This window comes from Carcharhinus amblyrhynchos, chromosome 4, assembly GCF_965287045.1.
Source record: "Carcharhinus amblyrhynchos chromosome 4, sCarAmb.v2.hapA, whole genome shotgun sequence".
NCBI lineage: Eukaryota > Metazoa > Chordata > Chondrichthyes > Carcharhiniformes > Carcharhinidae > Carcharhinus > Carcharhinus amblyrhynchos.
Window position 1 is genome coordinate 32,883,701 of NC_137327.1, and position 18,380 is coordinate 32,902,080.

Genomic DNA, 18,380 nt, shown 5'->3' on the forward strand with positions numbered 1-18,380 from the left:
GGGGGGGGCAAGGGTAGGTGCAATTACAGGGCCTAAAGTACAGGAGAGGGTACAGGTACGGGAAGAGGCCAACGATGTCCCGATAATAAAGGGAGTAGGGTGCGTGAGTAAGGTTGGTGGTGTTCCTGCAAATAGGGCACGGGTGAAGGCTGGGATGAAGGCACTTTATCTGAATGCACGAAGCATTCGGAATAAAGTGGATGAGCTGGTGGCGCAGATCAGCACAAATGGATATGATCTGGTGGCCATTACAGAGACGTGGCTGCAGGGTGACAGGGACTGGGAGCTGAATGTACAGGGGTATCAAGTGTTTAGGAAGGATAGGCGGGAGGAAAAAGGAGGGGGGGTGGGGCGCAGCTCTGCTGATTAAGGATAGCATCAGGGTAGTAGTAAGGGAAGATATAGGAGCCAAAGAGCAGAAAGTGGAATCGTTATGGGTGGAGATTAGGAGCAGCAAAGGGAGGAGGACGCTGGTGGGTGTCGTCTATAGGCCCCCAAATAATGATCTGGAGGTGGGGCCGGCTATTAACACGCAAATAAATGCGGCATGCAGGAATGGAACGGCGATAATTATGGGGGATTTCAATCTACATATTGATTGGTCGACCCATGTTGGACGCGGTGGGCTCGAGGAAGAGTTCTTGGAATGCTGCCGGGATAGTTTCCTTGAACAGTGTGTGTTGGAGCCGACGAGGGAGTGAGCTATCTTGGATCTGGTGTCATGTAATGAGGCGGGTAGTATTAGGGACCTTGTGGTGAAGGATCCTCTTGGGAAGAGTGATCATTGTATGGTGGAGTTTCTGGTGCAGATGGAGGAGGAGAAAGTGGGTTCCCAGACCTGTGTCCTTTGTTTGAACAGAGGGGAGTACGATAGGATGAGAGAGGAATTGGCGAATGTTGATTGGGGGAGCACGTTGGAAGGTAAGTCTGCTGAGGAACAGTGGAGGATCTTTAAGGAGATCTTTCTTGGTGCTCAGCAGAAATTTATTCCGATGGTTAAAAAGGATCGTAGGAGGAGAGATAATCAGCCGTGGATAATGAAGGAGGTAAAGGAGAGTATTAAATTAAAAGCGGATGCGTTTAGAGTAGCTAAGAGTAGTGGGCGAGAAGAGGAATGGGAGAGGTTTAAATATCAACAAAGAATGACGAAGAAGTTGATAAAGAAAGGTAGGATAAACTATGAAGCTGGGCTAGCGCTCAATATAAAAAAGGATAGTAAGAGTTTTTATAAATATATAAAAAGGAAGAGGCTGACTAGGGTGAACGTTGGACCCTTAGAGAATGAGAGGGGGGAGTTAATGGTAGGGGGTGGGGAAATGGCTGAGGCCTTGAATAACTTTTCTGTTTCGGTCTTCACGGAGGAGGACGTGAATAGTTTTCTGGGTGTTAGTGATGGAAAGATGGTAGGAGTGGAGGGCCTGAATGACATTGTTGTTACTAGAGAGGCAGTGCTTGACAGACTGGAGGGACTGATTGTGGACAAGTCCCCAGGACCGGATGGAATGCATCCAAGGGTTCTGAAAGAAATGGCGGAGGTGATAGTGGATGCCTTGATGATTATTTTCCAAACGTCGCTGGATTCCGGGGAAGTGCCGGAAGATTGGAAAACGGCTCATGTTACACTGTTGCTTAAGAAGGGTAGCAGGCAAAAGGCAGGGAATTATAGGCCAGTTAGTTTAACGTCTGTTGTAGGTAAAATGCTCAAATCCGTAATCAAGGAGAAAATAGCGAGGCATCTTGAGGAGAATTGTTTGATAGAGCAGACACAGCATGGTTTTGTTAAGGGGAAGTCGTGTCTGACGAATTTATTGGAGTTCTATGAGGATGTGTCTAGGGCGGTGGATAGAGGAGAGCCGGTAGATGTGTTTCTTGATTTTCAGAAGGCGTTTGATAAGGTGCCGCGCAAGAGGTTGTTACAGAAGGTTAGGGGGCATGGAGTTGCGGGTAGGGTGTTAGCGTGGATAGGGGATTGGCTGTCAAATAGGAGGCAGAGAGTGGGGGTCAATGGGTGCTATTCAGATTGGCGGTTGGTGACTAGTGGAGTGCCCCAGGGATCAGTGCTGGGGCCTCAGCTATTTACCATTTATATAGATGATCTGGAGGAGGGAACCGAGTGTATGGTGTCGAAATTTGCTGATGACACCAAGATCGGTGGAACGGCAAATTGTGCGGAGGGTGTGGAAAGTCTGCACAGGGATCTAGATAGGCTGGGCGAATGGGCCAGGAACTGGCAAATGGAATTTAGTGTTGGCAAGTGTGAAGTTGTCCACTTTGGTAGGAGTAATGGTAGGAAGAACTATTACTTACGTGGCGAAAAACTGCAGCATGCTATGGTGCAGAGGGACCTCGGGGTCCTTGTGCATGAGTCGCAAAAACCCAGCCTGCAGGTGCAGCAGGTGGTCAGGAAGGCGAATGGGATGCTGGCCTTCATAGCGAGGGGGATTGAATATAAAAGTGGGGAGGTCTTGCTGCAGCTGTACAGGGCACTGGTGAGGCCGCAGCTGGAGTACTGTGTGCAGTTTTGGTCGCCGCACTTACGCAAGGATATTTTGGCCTTGGAGGGAGTGCAGAGGAGGTTTACTAGGCTGATACCAGAGTTGAGGAGGTTGAACTATGAGGAGAGGCTGAATAAACTAGGCTTGTACTCGTTAGAGTTTAGAAGAATGAGGGGAGATCTCATTGAGACATATAAGATGATGAATGGGATGGATAGGATAGAGGTGGAAAGGCTCTTCCCGCTCAGAAAGGACAGTAGGACTAGGGGGCACAGCCTCAAGATAAGGGTGGGGCAGTTTGGAACGGAGTTGAGGAGGAACTTCTTCACTCAAAGGGTGGTGAATCTCTGGAATTCTCTGCCCGTTGAAGTGGTGGAGGCTGCCTTGCTAAATATATTTAAGACACGGGTAGATAGGTTTTTGATAGGCAAGGGGACTAAGGGTTATGGGGAGGAGGCGGGAATGTGGAACTGAGCCACGACAGATCAGCCATGATCTTATTGAATGGCGGGGCAGGCTCGAAGGGCTGGATGGCCTACTCCTGCTCCTATTTCTTATGTTTCTTATGCTTAAGAATAGCTTAAATAGGTTTTTGAGGAGAGTGCACTGTGCTTGGAAAGTCACTGATGAATAGTTCTGTAGCTCAGAGATTCCAATCCTGAAGATAAATATGACAGCCTACTCCCAGTTTTTTAATCCATCTGAACGTTGGAAATGGAGGCTGGAGATTCCATGATGGTTAGATGAAACTTAATTCATAAGTTTTACTTAATGTATGTTTGTTGCAATTAAAGATTGCTTGGAAAATTGAAGTCATATCTTTCTACTCTGTAGCTGATCACTTATTCTAAGGCTAGTTTTAGATTCACCAGCTAGTGAAACCTTAGCCTTAGCATCTATGAAGCTCCTTAATCTTTTTTAATGAGATCACCTTCCATTCTTCTAAATTCCCGGGAATATAATCCTAGTCTATTCAACCACTTCTCTTAAAACAGTCTCTTCCTTTTAGAATTCAATCTAGTGAGTAATTGCACTCCCTCCAAGGCAAGTATATATTCCCCTGGGTAAGGAGGTCAAAACTGTACACTATTGTCTTGCTAAAACCCCACATAATTGTAATAAAGCCTCTTTACTATTTCATTCCAACCCCTTTGTAATAAAGGCTGACATTCCAAATTACTTTCCTAATAGCTTGCTGTGCCTTCATGTCAACCTTGTGCGATTTGTGTGCAAGGACATTACAATGCCTCTGAATAATATTTCCTAATCTCACAACATTTTTTAAAAGTTCTGTTTTTCTACTTCATACAAAATAGGTAACTTCACATATTTATCTGATAAATACTTGCTCATTCATTTAACCTATCCAAACCTTTTGCAGCCTTCAAGCATCCCCCAAATAGCATACTTTCTCATCTACCTTTGTATTCAGTAAATTTGTACATATTGTGCTAGGCAGTGTCATCTAAGTTATTGATATAGATTAGAAATAATGAAGATGCAAACACAGATCCTTACCCAGTTACATATAAGTGTCCTGTTCTGTCCCTAACAATGGTAACTACCATTTTGTTTACTACTGATATTAGGCTAACTGGTTTGTGATTCCCTGTTAATTTGCAATCCATGGGGACTATTCTAGAATCTAGAGAATTTTCTGGAAGATCAAAACTAATGCATCCACCATTTCTGTGTGTTCTATCATGAACACAGATGCAAAGGCTGAATTTTCCCAGCCCTGTGGAGACATTGTTGAGAATAGCAGGAAAATAGTGGGAGAATATTTTGAGTTTGCTCTACCAACATTTTCATGTCACCATTCAAATTTCCCTGGGGTGACTGGGGTTTAATGTATGGCATCAAACATAAATTTGAGTACATAATAAAGCACATAACACCATATATGAAATAAAGACAAAACTGCAATATCCATTGTGCCGGTACACGAGTTCAAGCCTTAAGTTTCAAGTGCTGCTATGTTGTGACCCCCTCTGTGCCGGTTAGTGATGTGGGGGCAGTCTGTTGGCCTTGCTGTGTTGGTGCAATAGTTGGCTATGAAAGAAGATCTCTGGATTATACAGACTACACCACCTATATTTGTGCAGTGAAAGCCTCTGTCATGGAATAGAATAGAATCCCTACAAAGCAGGAGGAGGCCATTTGGTCCATTGATCTTGCACTGACAACAATTCCACCCAGGTCCTATCCCCATAACCCATGCATTTACCCTGCTAGTACCCCTGACACTAAGGATCAATTTAGCATGGCCACTCAATCTAACCTGCCCATGTTTGTAGTGTAGGAGAAAACCAGAGCACCCAGATGAAACCCACGCAAATACGGGGAAAACATGCAAGCTCCACACAGACAGTCACCTGAGGCCAGAATCGACCCCGGCGCCCTGGCTCTGTGAGGCAACAGTGCTAATCATTGTGTCACCCCTATCTTTGCAGGAAGCAGCAGAGGGACCAAAAGGCCTCTGTCAAATCCAGGACACCTTGAGCAGGGCCTCCCCTTGCCTTCAGCCAACTGCTCCACAACATTTTCTTGGCTCACCTTTGCTTTGCTCTTGGCCACCTGGCAACAGGTCCATACATCTGAGCCATAATACTTGCCCATTGCTCAATGCACTCAAGGTTGTGATAATTTGGAGGCCATTGCATGGCTTCTACACATACTCTGTAACCTGGATATGTATCTTTTCGTGAAGGTTGCCACTGTGTTAATGGAGGAGACAATACGTTCATAAGCCAGAGACTTGACACTACTTAGGATGGACTCCTACATCCTGCACACGCTCTGGGAACCCTGAAAGATGCGCACACATTTTCCTTCGCTGATTTATAAGCACTCGCTTCACTCGTGATCGCTGTGGCTCAGCATCTGCATGGAGCTGCGCATTGCTGGTCCTGCCCTTACTCCTTTGACGGAGACTGGGCACAGTTGTCATGCTTATGTCACCTTCTACATGGATGTGCTGTGCTCACCAGCTGGTGCCCTACTTTCTAATCAAGCTTCATGCCTCAGAGATTATGACAGTATCGGCGAGAGTGAAGAATGCAGTGGATTAATATGGCATTGCATCCTCAGGTGTTGTCATTTCCTCAGCTTCTTGCTGGCATCGATGACCTCTACAATGCCACCTCTACCTAAGGCTCTGCAGGAAATGCAATCGCTGTTAATGACATTCCTTTGCAATCACTTCATCCTGGCTGTAGGTGCATTTGAGCTTGATATGGATATAATGGGCTGCGAGGCCACATAGAAATGACAAATGAGAAGGATTTGCATTTGCTGCAATCATATCTCATTCTCCCTGGGGTCCATACCTGCCTCACTCTTTGCAGGAGTATGGTCTGTTATCAGTCTTTAATGTTGCCTCCTCTGTCTATGTTACCATAACAAGAAAGGTTATCCCACCACTCTTTATCTCCATATGCTTGCATTATGAGCTTTTTACTGAAACACCACAATGCTGCCAATACTCTGCTTATAAGTTTGCCCCAGTCAAGGTCACCATTGCACCACTGTAGGGGAGGCCTGTTGCATGTTCATCCATGTTTTATCGTGCCATTGTGTATGCCCCTTGCCTTGCCCACCCCTAAATGAGTCATTGAAATCCTTCCAACACTGCGTCCAAAATTTGCGCCTGTGGTACCGTAGCTGCTCAATTGTTCGGACACCTCAGCCAGGCCTTTTTGTGAAGCTGACTGGTTTCCTTTTCCTCCCATTTCTGGGAATAGTGCCTGTCTCCTGTACTGCCTGTGTGGAGCACCCTTCCTTGCACTCCAAACATTGTCCGACTCACTACTTTCCACTGCACTTCTCGACAATTTTCTCTATGCAACTGGTATGAAGGCTGCAAACTCCCTTTTTAAAATGGCGCTTTCTTGTTTTGATTTGACTTATTATTGTCATGTGTATTAACATACAGTGAAAAATATTTTTCTTGCACGCTATACAGACAAAACATACCATTCGTAGAGAAGGAAATGAGAGAGCGCAGAATGTAGTGTTACCGTCATAACTAGGGTGTAGGGAAAGATCAACCTAATGCAAGGTAAGTCCATTCAAAATTCTGAGAGCAGCATCTTATGTTCTTAAGAAGCTGTTCTTCAGTTGGTTGGTACATGACCTCAGATTTTCCCGAAGGTAGAAGGTGGAAGAGAGAATGTTCAGGATCCTTAGTTACGCTGGCTGCTTTGCCAAGGCAGCGGGAAGTGTAGACAGAGTCAATGGTTGGGAGGCTGGTTTGCGTGGTGGATTGGGTTACATTCACAACCTTTTGTAGTTCCTTGCTGTCTCGGGAAGGGCAGGAGCCATAGCAAGCTGTGAAACAACCAGAAGGAATGCTTTCTGAAATGCATCTGAAAAGGTTGGTGAGAATTGTAGCTGACATGCCAAATTTCCTTATCTTCTGAGAAAGTAGAGGCGTTGGTGGGCTTTTTTAACTATAGTGTTGGCATGGGGGGACCGGGACGGACTTCATAATGATGGATGCCAGAGCCATCAGCCGATAGTCATTGAGGCATACTGCTTGGTTTTTCTTAGATACCGGGGTGATGGTCGTCTTCTTGAAGCAGATAGGGACCTCAGATTGTTGTAAAGAGAGGTTGAAGATGTCTGTGAATACCCTTGCCAGCTGATCTGTGTAGGGTCTGAGTGCTCGTCTGGGTACCACATCCGGGCCAGTCGCTCTCTGTGGGTTGACCTTCGAGAAATCTGCTCTGACATCCACAGTGGTGACTCCAGATACAGGTTCATCCAGGGCTTTCAGGGTGGAGGGCATGCTCTCACTGACCTCTTGACAGATTGTTGGTGATCTGGACACCTAAAAACTTGAATCTCTCGACCCTTTCTACTTCGTCCCCATTGATGTAGACAGGGGCATGTTCTCCTTTACACTTCGTAAAGTCGAAGATAATCTCCTTCGTTTTGTTGACATTGAGGGCGAGATTATTGTTGCCGCATGATTCACCAGATTGTCTATCTCATTCCTGTACTCTGTCTCATCATTGTTTGAGATCTGACCCACTACGGTGGTGTCGTCAGCAAACTTGAAAATCGAATTGGAGGGGAATTTGGCTATACAGTTGAAAGTGTATAAGGAGTATAGTAGCGGGCTGAGAACACAGCCTTGTGGGGCACCGGTGTTGAGGATGATTGTGGAGGAGTTGTTGTCTGTCTTTACTGATTGTGGACTGTGAGTTAGGAAGTTCAGGATCCATTCGCAGAGGGAGGTGCAAAGGCCCAAGCCACGGAATTTGGAGATGAGTTTCGTAGGAATAGTAGTGTTGAAGGCTGAGCTACAGTCAGTAAATAGGAGCCTGACATAGGTGTCCTTGTTATCTGGGTGATCCAGGTGAGTACAGGCCAGGGAAATGGTGCTTGCTGTGGACCTGTTGCGGCGGTAGGCAAACTGTAGTGGATCCAAGTAGTCTGGGAAGCTGGAACTGATTAGTGCCATGACTAGCCTTTCGAAGCACTTCATAATGATGGATGCCAGAGCCATCAGCCGATAGTCATTGAGGCATGCTGCTTGGTTTCTCTTAGACACCGGGATGAAGCAGATAGGGACCTCAGATTGTTGTAAAGAGAGGTTGAAGATGTCTGTGAATACCCTTGCCAGCTGATCCATGCAGGGTCTGAGTGCTCGTCCGGGTACCGCATCCAGGCCAGTTGCTGTCCGTGGGTTGACCTTTGAGAAAGCTGCTCTGACATTCGCAGTGGTGACTCCAGATACAGGTTCATCCAGGGCTTTTGGGGGGGAGGGCATGCTCTCACTGACCTCTTGCTCAAAATGGGCGTAGAATGCACTGAGCTCATCAGAGAAGGGTGCATTGGAGCCGGGCGATTTTACATGCCTTCATCTTGTCTTCTTCATCTCCAACTCCCTGCTGGCACTAACTTGGATAGCCCATTCCAGGACTTGGTAAGATCGGGGTGGGTGTGGTGGGGGGGTGCTCACCCAGTGGTAAGTGTTGTAATATGCTTTTTAAGGGGTATAAACACAACAGCATTAGAAGGGAAATGTATTATGTTATCTAGTCTTGGTTTTACTTTGGCTTTGAGCAGAGCACACTGCACTAATGCTTTCAAGCTTTATATCGATGTATAACTGTTCATTTAAATGAATCCACAATGTGTTTACCCAGTCCCTTATGAGCAGTCAGTGCCCTATGTCTTATACAGTAAATAAGATAGTATGTCCTTATAGTCACATGACATGGTGATCAGTGGTGGTAAGACAGATGGCAACGAGATTAAATACATGAGGACTAGCCTTATCAGACCACAATGAAGTCTCAGCATTGGAGAATGTTGAAAATAGTTGAGCACAACTTTGGAGTGACAAGCGCCAAGCTCACGGGAGTTGGTAAGCAGATGGACCCCTCATGATGAGATTGCAGTGCATCACCACTCAGTTCCATGAGTGGACAGTGCATCGAGAGGACCAGCATCAGGTTAGCTCAGTTGGGAAAGGTGTGTTACCAGGTGTGAACCTACAATTCAAATTCAAAATGTTTAAACAGCATACAGAGCTATGGTTTCTTGATTCAGGCAAGTTTGAACCAGACAAGCAAGTCATAAAAGTTTGCCTTGCATTTAGGAATGAAGATCTGCACATGTTGACATATCAGAATTAACAGAAGAATTGCTAACGGATTCCCCAGAAATTTGACTACTATTGGAAGCCTGATTCCAATGGTCGGTGAATATGGAAGCCTAACCTGATTAGTGTTCATGTCATGTCGACAACAGCCTACAGAATTCATAGACCACTTTGTCAGCACATGCAGTGATACTCATAGAATTATAGAATCCTACAGTACAGAAGGAGGCCATTTGACGCATTGAGTTTGCACCAACCACAATACCACCCAGGCCCTACTCCCCTAACCCTTTGAATTAACCCTCACTAGTCCCCCTGATCTACACATTTCAGTGTTACATTTGAGAGTAACAGTTTTCAAAGAAACTGGCAGGTCTCGCACCGAGCAAGTCGGTGAGTTTTTTTCATTTACAGGATTTGGCTGTCGCTGACTCGGCCAGCATTTTTTACCCATCCTTAGTTGCCCTTCAAAAGGTAGTGGTGAGCTGTCTTCTTGAACTCCTTCAGTCCTTGAGTTATAGGTACGCCCAGAGTGCTGTTAGAGAAGGAATTCCAGGATGTTGACCCAGTGACAATGAAGGAATGACAATATATTTCCAAATCAGGATGGTGAATGACTTGAAAGGGAACCTCCAGGTGTTCCCAGTTTTTGCTGCTATTGTCCTTCTAGATAGTGGTCATGGGTTTGGAAGGTGCTGCCTAAGCAACATGGGTGAGTTCCTGCAGTGCATGCCACTGTTTGCATGTGGTGGAGTGATTGAATGTTTGTGGAAGGGATAACAATCAAGCAGGCTGCTTTGTCCTGGATGGTGTCAAGCTTCTTGAGTGTTGTTGGAACTGCACTCATGCAGACAAGTGGAGAGTATTCATTACACTCCTTGTGTGCCTTGTGGATGGGGGACCAGGTATGGCGAGTCATGAGATGACTTATTCACTGTAGGATTCCTAGCCTTTGACTGCTCTGGTAGCCACAGTATTTTGTTTATCTAGTCCAGTTCAGTCTCTGGTTAATGGTAATCCTTTATATGTTGATGGTGGTATATTCAGCAGTGGTAATAAATAACATGTCAAAGGGCGTTGGTTCGATCCTCCTTTTCTTGACTTCTGACTTCCCAACTACCATGACTATCTTCCTTTGCGCCAGGTATGATCCAACCAGTGGAGGGTTTCCTGCTGATTTCCATTGATCCCAGTTTTGCTAGGGTTCCTTGATGCTACCTTCTGTGAAATGCTGTCTTGATGTCAAGGGCAGTCACTCACGCCCCACCTCTGGCATCAATTCTCTTGTCCATCTTGAACCAAGGTCAGGAGCTGAGTGACCTTGGTGGAACCTAAACTGAGTGTCTATGAGCAGATTACTCCTGGCACTTTCTCGATTAGTAAAGGGGTAAATAACCAAGGGTTATAGGTTTAAGAGGAGAGTCGAGGAGAAATCTTTCCATTCAGAAGATGGTCAGAATCTGGAATTCACTGCCTGAAGGGGTGGTTGAATCAAAAAGTCTTGTAACTTTTAAGAGATATTTAAGTATTCAATTGCACTGCCATAACCTCCAGGGCTACGGGCCAAGTGCATGAAAATGGGGTTAGTGTAGTCAGATCTTTAAAGAATTAACAGATTATTTCAACAATAGTTTTGGCAACAAATTCCACATTTTAGCCAGGCAGTATAATTCTTTTCAGTTGTCCCCCTTAAGTCTTTGTCTCAGTGGTCGCAGCCCTGTGGCTTGATAACTTGATGCAGGACTTGAACATGTAATAAATGCTTATGTTTCATTGCAGTGTTGGGGGACATTTCGTTTGTCTGAGCTATTGTCATTCAGATGAGACATTCAAGCAAAATCTCATTTCTCTAGTGAGGTGGCATAAAAGATTCTAGGGCATCACCTGAGGAAGCCAAGGCAATCTTTTTCTGGTGTCTCAGCCAACATTTATCCATTTGCTAATATTATTTATTCTCTTTTGCTCTTTTTCATGGAACATTATAAATAAATTGGTGACTGCATATAATTATAAAGTAACTCACCATATTTCAAAAATAATCAATGATTGTGAAAAGATATGAAGGGCAATTCTCCCATCCCACTGCACTGCTTTTGTAAAGTGGGCCCTGAGAGAAGCAGAGGTCATTTAGCAGGCTGACTGCTGGGTGTCATGGCCTCTGCGTGTCTCAGACAGCTGTATTCCAGCACTTTCAGCTCCATACCAGAAATCGGTACGGTAGCTGAAGAAATTATGTTAATGTTAATTTAAATCTATTTTACATTTCATTAATGGGCTCGGGACTGAAATCTCTGGGCCTACGAGCCTCGCACCCCTCCCCTCCCCCTACCCCGCCAGGAGTGTTTCACTCCAGTGGTGTTTAGTATTGTTCCCCATTTGCAGGCAGCTGGCAGCCCAACCCCACTGGAGTGAAGGGGCAATTGATGCCCCCCAGAGGGTTGGGCACTGGGGGGTGCTCCTGAGCATTGCCACCTTGGCAGTGCCAGCTGGGGCCCCCGGCACTGCCCAGGGGAAATCTTGGCATTGACACTGGGCATCGAGTTGTGCCAAGTGTGGGGCCTAATGGGGGCAGGGCCTTTGGGGGTGGGGGGGGCGGGCGTGGTTCCTGCTGCCACTCTGCACTCAGGCTGAATGACAGAGGCAGGGAGGCCATGATCATGGCTAGCCATTAAGGTGGGAGGGTGTTGAGACTGGCCTGGGCATGTTTGGGGAGCCAGCGATTGGGCCATTGGTGGTGATGGGGGGCTGGCAATGCAGGCATCATCGAATGGAACTCCCCAAGATTATGAAGAGATTATATAGTGGAATAAGACAAGAAAGCATAAATCTATCATAAAAATAGAGCAGTTTTTTAATATTAGCTCACGAGGGTGAAATCACATGAAAACTGGAGTAAACCCCACTTTTTTTCGGCAGTTTAAAATGAATTGCAGGGCTGGCCAGCAGTTGGGAGGTTGGCAGTGCAGGGTCACTGCACGTGCGCCGTTATCGGCGCATGCGCAGTGGCCCACTCAGCATTCTACTGCCAGCCTGTTCAGTGGGAATAGGCCCGTTCTCTGATTTTTAGCATGATTAACACTGAGATACTCTGAAGTGCACAGAATATAGGAGATTCATTTTAAAACTCCAGCTAAAAAAAAGCAGGATTTAGTCCAGTTTTTACATGAATTTGCCGTCATGAACTAATAAAAAAAAGTGCCCCATTTTTATGATAGATTTTTGCCCTCTTGTCTGATTCCACTATATAATCTCTTCATAATCTTGGGGAGTTCCATTAGATGATGCCTTAACTGTCTCCATTGTTATAGAGCCTGCTTCGTGATCCTGTTCACAACTATCCACTCGTCCTTAGTAAATCTTTTATGTTATTAATTTTAGTGTTGCTCAATTCCATTTAAATCTGGCCATTTAAGGTATGTTTCTTTTCCTACTCTTGCTTAATGTGTAAGTGGTGCCATACGGTTCAATGAAGGAAAATGTGTGTCACGATCTTTTTTGTAAATGCCTATATTACCCCAAGTTCATGTCACCCACAAATTTCAACATTGTTCCTTCAGTTCTTATGTTCAGTTCATTTATGTTTTAAGTGAATAAACATCCCAACTTGAGACATTTTGTGGGACATCACTCACCACACCTTCCCAGTCTAAAATCTTTCTTTTAACCATTTTGCTTTCCCCCTCTCTAACCAAATGGAGTTTGGATAAAAAGGAAATGAATTCTTCTTAATTCCATATGCCATGATTACATTGAAATGATACTGTTGATGGGGGTTTTTTCTCAAGGCTATATATTGCTAAAGTTAAACCAATACAAAGGCTCATGAAGCACACTACTGATTTTACAACGTGGCTTTATTAACCAAACAATCGAATGGTATAAAGTAGTCCAGCACTGCAGGTAGAGGATGCAGGCCACCCAATATCACTCTGAGATACAAAGCCTCTGCAAGGGTAATTATACATTTACAAAATCATTTCTCCCACCTTTCCATTGGTCATAATCCAGTAAATGTTAATACAAATCAGTTAATAATCATCCTGTTGTTAACTCCAGCCAATAACAATACACATCTTGACCTCATCATGGGATTTCATTTCTCATTAATTACTGCCATTACTTCCTTTCTGTTGCCCAGCGATACAGGATGCTGGACAGTGAGATGGGAGAATAACTCCCACTGACTTGAACCCACTTGAGACACATCTGACCCTGAGAAATCCCTTATGTCTGCCTTGCATCTGTGTTAGCAGCTCGGAACTGTATAATTCTATTCATCAAATTTGCATTGGCAGCCATCTTGTTCCTGACAGCTGCTGGTAATCATTGTCCTTTGGAATGCAGGCTCTGTCTACTACCTCCTCCCATCAAGCCCTACTGCAACATGTCATTGACTGAAGCTTCACAAAATCCTAAAAGCAAACTACATTCATGTCATAAATTAAAAATACATGTTTTTAAATGAAAAATACTTGTTAGTCATATAGAGCTATCTTCTACAGCCCTTGCCAGCATTCCAATAGTCTAAGATCCTTCATTCTTAGTGTTAGTGTTCTCAAGCCTATGGTTATGTGTTTTATTAGCCTATTCCAGCCCCCCTACATCAGGTACCTTATCAAATTATTTTGGAAACTTATCCTGTTACCTTTTCAAATAATTCTGTAAGGTTCATCAGGCTCAGCATACATTAGAAATCATGTGAACTAATCCTAATTAAGATAGGCTTCTTCAATTATTTGTTAATTATGCACCATTATATAGATTTTAGTAGTTTGCTAACACTCTTAAATTCAGACTAACTGGTCTTTCTATTTGCTGACTTATTTGTTTTTTTTATTTAAAACAAAAAGCTGTGTTTTATTTGCTACTTTCCAGTCTGGTACAGTATTTTTTCCCTTTAGATTTTACAGAGCTATTAACTTCCTCAGCTATTCTTCCTTGGCTTCTCGGGATACTTAAGTCTAAGTTATCAGGTGCCAGTTATTTGTCTCAAGTCTGACTAAATTATTTCAGTTGCTTTGATTAATAAACTAATTTACACCCATTTTGATTGCTCCAAAAGCTTGCCTTTCTCTGTATCTCATTTTTATTGTTATTCAAAGCAATGGCTGAGATTTTCCAGTCCCTCCAGCAGTGTGAATCGCTGCAGGGGATGGTGGTGGGGGGACGCATCAAAGATGTGCAGGTTAGGTGGATTAGTGGTAAATGCACAGGGTTATGGGGATAGGGCAGGGGGTGTGGACCTGGGTTAAGATGTTCTTTTAGGGGTCGGTGCAGACTTAATGGGCTGAATAGCCTCCTTCTGCACTGCAGGGATTCCATGGTTCATTGAATTAGGGTGAGAACTTCTGGTACTGCCAAATTCCAACCAATGTGTTTCTGCTGGTTTGACTGTTGATTTACTGTTGCTTATTTCTGTTGTGTTGTGTAAGTAATTAAAATGTATTTTCCTCCTCCAGATATGAAGCCAGTTTGCCAGAAGCACAACAAGATGATCTTGATTTTTCAAAGCCTCTCTTCACCACTGCAGCTTTATATAGTGCATGCAAGTGAGTCGAATATAGATAATACCACCTTCTTAATGTGCCTATTACATGTGGAGTTCAGATTTTTAAAAGCCTTTTCTCTGATATTGTTTGGTTGCTATGGGGGAAATTTATTGCAAGGATGAACTACGGTTTAAAATTATCTCATTAACATTTTGCATGGCTTCCATAGTTACTGGAAGGATGTGATGTGTTTTATGGACACTAATCTGTCTTGTGCATAGGAACATAGGACTTGGGAGCAAGTGTAGGTCTTTGGCCCTTATGGCGTGCTGTGTCAATCATTCAGATCATGGTTGATCTGGTTATGATGTCAACAGCACCTTCCTGTCTGTTCAAATAACTCTTTACATCCTTATAGCTGAATAAACCTTGAATAAATTGTCTTCCGCGGAAGAGAACTCCACAGACCAACAACCCTCCAAATGAAAATAATTCCCCTCATCTCCATCTTAAAAGGCAGACTTTTGCTATTTTATTGCGTCCCCTAGTTCTAGTCTTCCCAACAAGTGGAAACATCAAGATAAAGGCAGAATACTTTGGATGCTGCAATCTGAAACAAAAACAAAAAATGCTGGAGAAACTCAGCAGGTCTGACAGCATTTGTGAAGAGAGAATAGAGCCAAATTTTTCGAGTCTGGATGACCCTTTGTCAGAGCATGGGAATATCAGCCTGGTATCCACCCTACCATGTCCCCTTAAGATCTTGTGTTTTAATTTTTTGTCTACCTTTGAATTATGATCTATTCATAAAGTATTCTACCTACATTAGTGCAATCAAACTATGATCAGTATTATCAATTTTATTGTTCCACATTACTTGGTTCCTTTACACAAAGTGTCAATCTCTCCAGTTTGGGAGGGTTTTCCTCAATGGTGTTCAGTGGATTGTCCATGCTGGATGGCTAACAGCATGAAAGAAAGCACTGATCCATTTTGGATATGACATAGTACAAGCAGCTTCTGTGTGACCATTAAGCCAAGAATGCTCTGGGCTGGAAGAAAGGTCATAGTGCACATAAGCGTCGTGAAGCAGAGACAATCAATGATTTCAAAAGGAAATTTGATAGGCACTTGAGGGAAATAAACTTAGCACAACTACTGGGAAAGAGCAAGAAAATTAGATTGACTGCATTGCTCCACAGAATGTGGTATGGACTCAGAAGGGCTGAATGGCTTCCTGTGTGTTAGAATTCTAATAAGAGGGGTTCCATGAATGGTGGACTTTGGTTTTCATATTTAAAATATCTAATACCTGACTTGATAGTAGGCCGTGGGGAAGATGAAGACAACCACACAGTTAATGGGGAGTCATTTTCCACCATTTTTGGATTGCTATCTGCTACACTTCTACTTGGTACAATGCCTCTTAATCACCCCCGATTTTTGCTTTTTTTAAAAAGGTTTATTTATTAGTCACAAGTAAGGCTTAGATTAATACTGCAATGAAGTTACTATGAAATTCCCCTAGTCGCCACAGTCTGGCGTTTGTTCAGGTCAATGCACCTAACCAGCACATCTTTCAGAATGTGGGAGAAACCAGAGCACCTGGAGGAAACCCACGCGGACACAGGGAAAATGTGCAAACTCCACATAGACAGTGACCCAGGAAATTGAACCCGGGTCCCTGGCATAGTGAACATAAGAAGGCCATCTGGCCCCTTGAGCCTGCTCCGCCATTCAGTAAGATCATGGCTGATCTTTCTATGGACTGAGCTCCATTTACCCACCTGCTCACCATAACTCTTAGTTCCTTTACTGTTCAAAAATTTATCTATCCTTGCCTTAAAAGCATTTAATGAGGTAGCTTCAACTGTTTCATTGGGCAGGGAATTCCACAGATCACAACCCTTTGTGTGAAGAAGTTCCTCTTCAACTCTGTCCTAAATCTGCTTCTTATTTTGAAGCTATGCCCCCTAGTTCTAGTTTCACCCGCCAGTGGAAACAACTTCCTTGCTTCTATCTTACCTATTCACTTCATTACCTTATGTTTCTATAAGATCTCCCCTCATTCTTCTGAATTCCAGTAAGTATAACCCCAGTATACTCAGTCTCTCCTCATAAGCCAATCCTCTTAACTCCAGAATCAATCTGTTGAATCTCCTCTGCACCTCCTCCAGTGCCAGTATATCCTTTCTCAAGTAAGGAGACCAAAACTGTGCACAGTACTCTAGGTGTGGCCTCACCAGCACCTTTATATAACAGTAACATAACCTTGCTGTTTTTAAACTCCATCCCTCTAGCAATGAAGGACAAAGTTCCATTTGCCTTCTTAATTACCTGCTGTACCTGCAAACCAACTCCTTGAGATTCTTGCACAAGGACACCCATGCTGCAATTGTTTACCATTTAAATAATAATCCATTTTGCTGTTATTCCTACCAAAATGGATGACCTCACATGTTCCAACATTGTACTCCATCTGCCAGACCCTTGCCCACTCACTTAGACTATATCCCTTTGCAGACTTCCAGCGTCCTCTGCACACTTCGCTGTCCCACTCATCTTAGTCTCATCTGCAAATTTTGACACACTACACTTGATCCCCAACTCCAAATCATCTATGTAAGTCGTAAACAATTGTAGTCCCAACATTGATCCCTGAGGCATACCACTAGTCAGCGATTGCCAACCAGAAAAACACCCATTTACACCCACTCTTTGCTTTGTTAGTTAACCGATCCTCTATCCATACTAGTACGTTACCCACAACTTTAACTCAACACCCTCATCCTCTTTGTCCTCTTCATTGGAGGATACATGCAGCTTTGCAAGTTCTCCTCCCTTTGTAACACTAGGTTGTGTAGCATATAGCAGGCACGATCATCCACAAGACCTTCTGGAAAGTGTACCGTAGTGTTGTACCAGATCCATCCAGGCATTGGAATCACATCTTTAAGATGCCTTTGTCTGCTTCCCACTGCTGGATTTTACACTACCACACTTGAGCCAGCCTGGAACCTGTGTGAGTCCATTGGTGACATCTGGGATCAGCAACATACTCAAGATGTCGGAGTTGTGGACAAACCCGCATGATAAATTTCTTAAGGTCGCAGACTTGCAATACATCGAGCAAGTGGTAATCTTTCCTGTTGCCAGGGAACTTTTCTAGCCACATGAGTGCAGTCAGTAGTACTTTCCACCTGTGAGAATCTGGAAGTCTCAGCAAAGCCCAGTTCTCTGACATAGTGGCTTGCTTATTTCTGTTGAAGTTGACATAATTGTAGGCCTTGGTGAAAAGGGTGCCTATGACCTCATGTATACTTTCATGCATGGATGCTTGAGAGATCCTGAAGAAGTTGCAAGTGGAACCAAGGAATGAGTTACTGGCGGTGAAGTAGAACACGGCTGTTATTTTCAGAACCATTGGCACTGGATGCCCTTGCAATTGCCGTGGTACCAATTACTTGAGAATGTGACAAATCTAAGTCACCCAGATCCCTGAATATGCAACACTAGATAAGAAATACAAATTCTGCACACCCTTGGTCTTGCACGCTGCCTACGCACAACATTTCAGCGAGCCTCATCCTCTGAGTGCAGAGGGGGCTCTGCTGCCACTTGGTCTTGAGGGTTTTTTCTCCTTCCTTTGGTGAACCAGGTGTCTACATTGCAATCTCCTTCTTTCCTGCCTGTATACGATTAATGCAGGCAGTGATAAATCCAGACTCCAACATCCTGACGTTCTCCTCTCTGCAATATCAGCGAGAGACAGACAAGAGGCAA

General features: G+C 44.1%; 1 protein-coding gene across 2 annotated transcripts in view; it reads left to right on the forward strand.

Moving 5' to 3' along the window:
* Positions 1-18,380, forward strand: part of orc6 (origin recognition complex, subunit 6) — a 35,913-nt gene that overhangs the window by 11,461 nt on the left and 6,072 nt on the right. For both annotated transcript variants that reach the window (XM_080188101.1, XM_080188100.1), the window contains exon 4: positions 14,568-14,657. In XM_080188101.1, the coding sequence (XP_080044227.1) occupies positions 14,568-14,657 (90 nt within the window). The remainder of the gene's footprint in view (positions 1-14,567; positions 14,658-18,380) is intronic.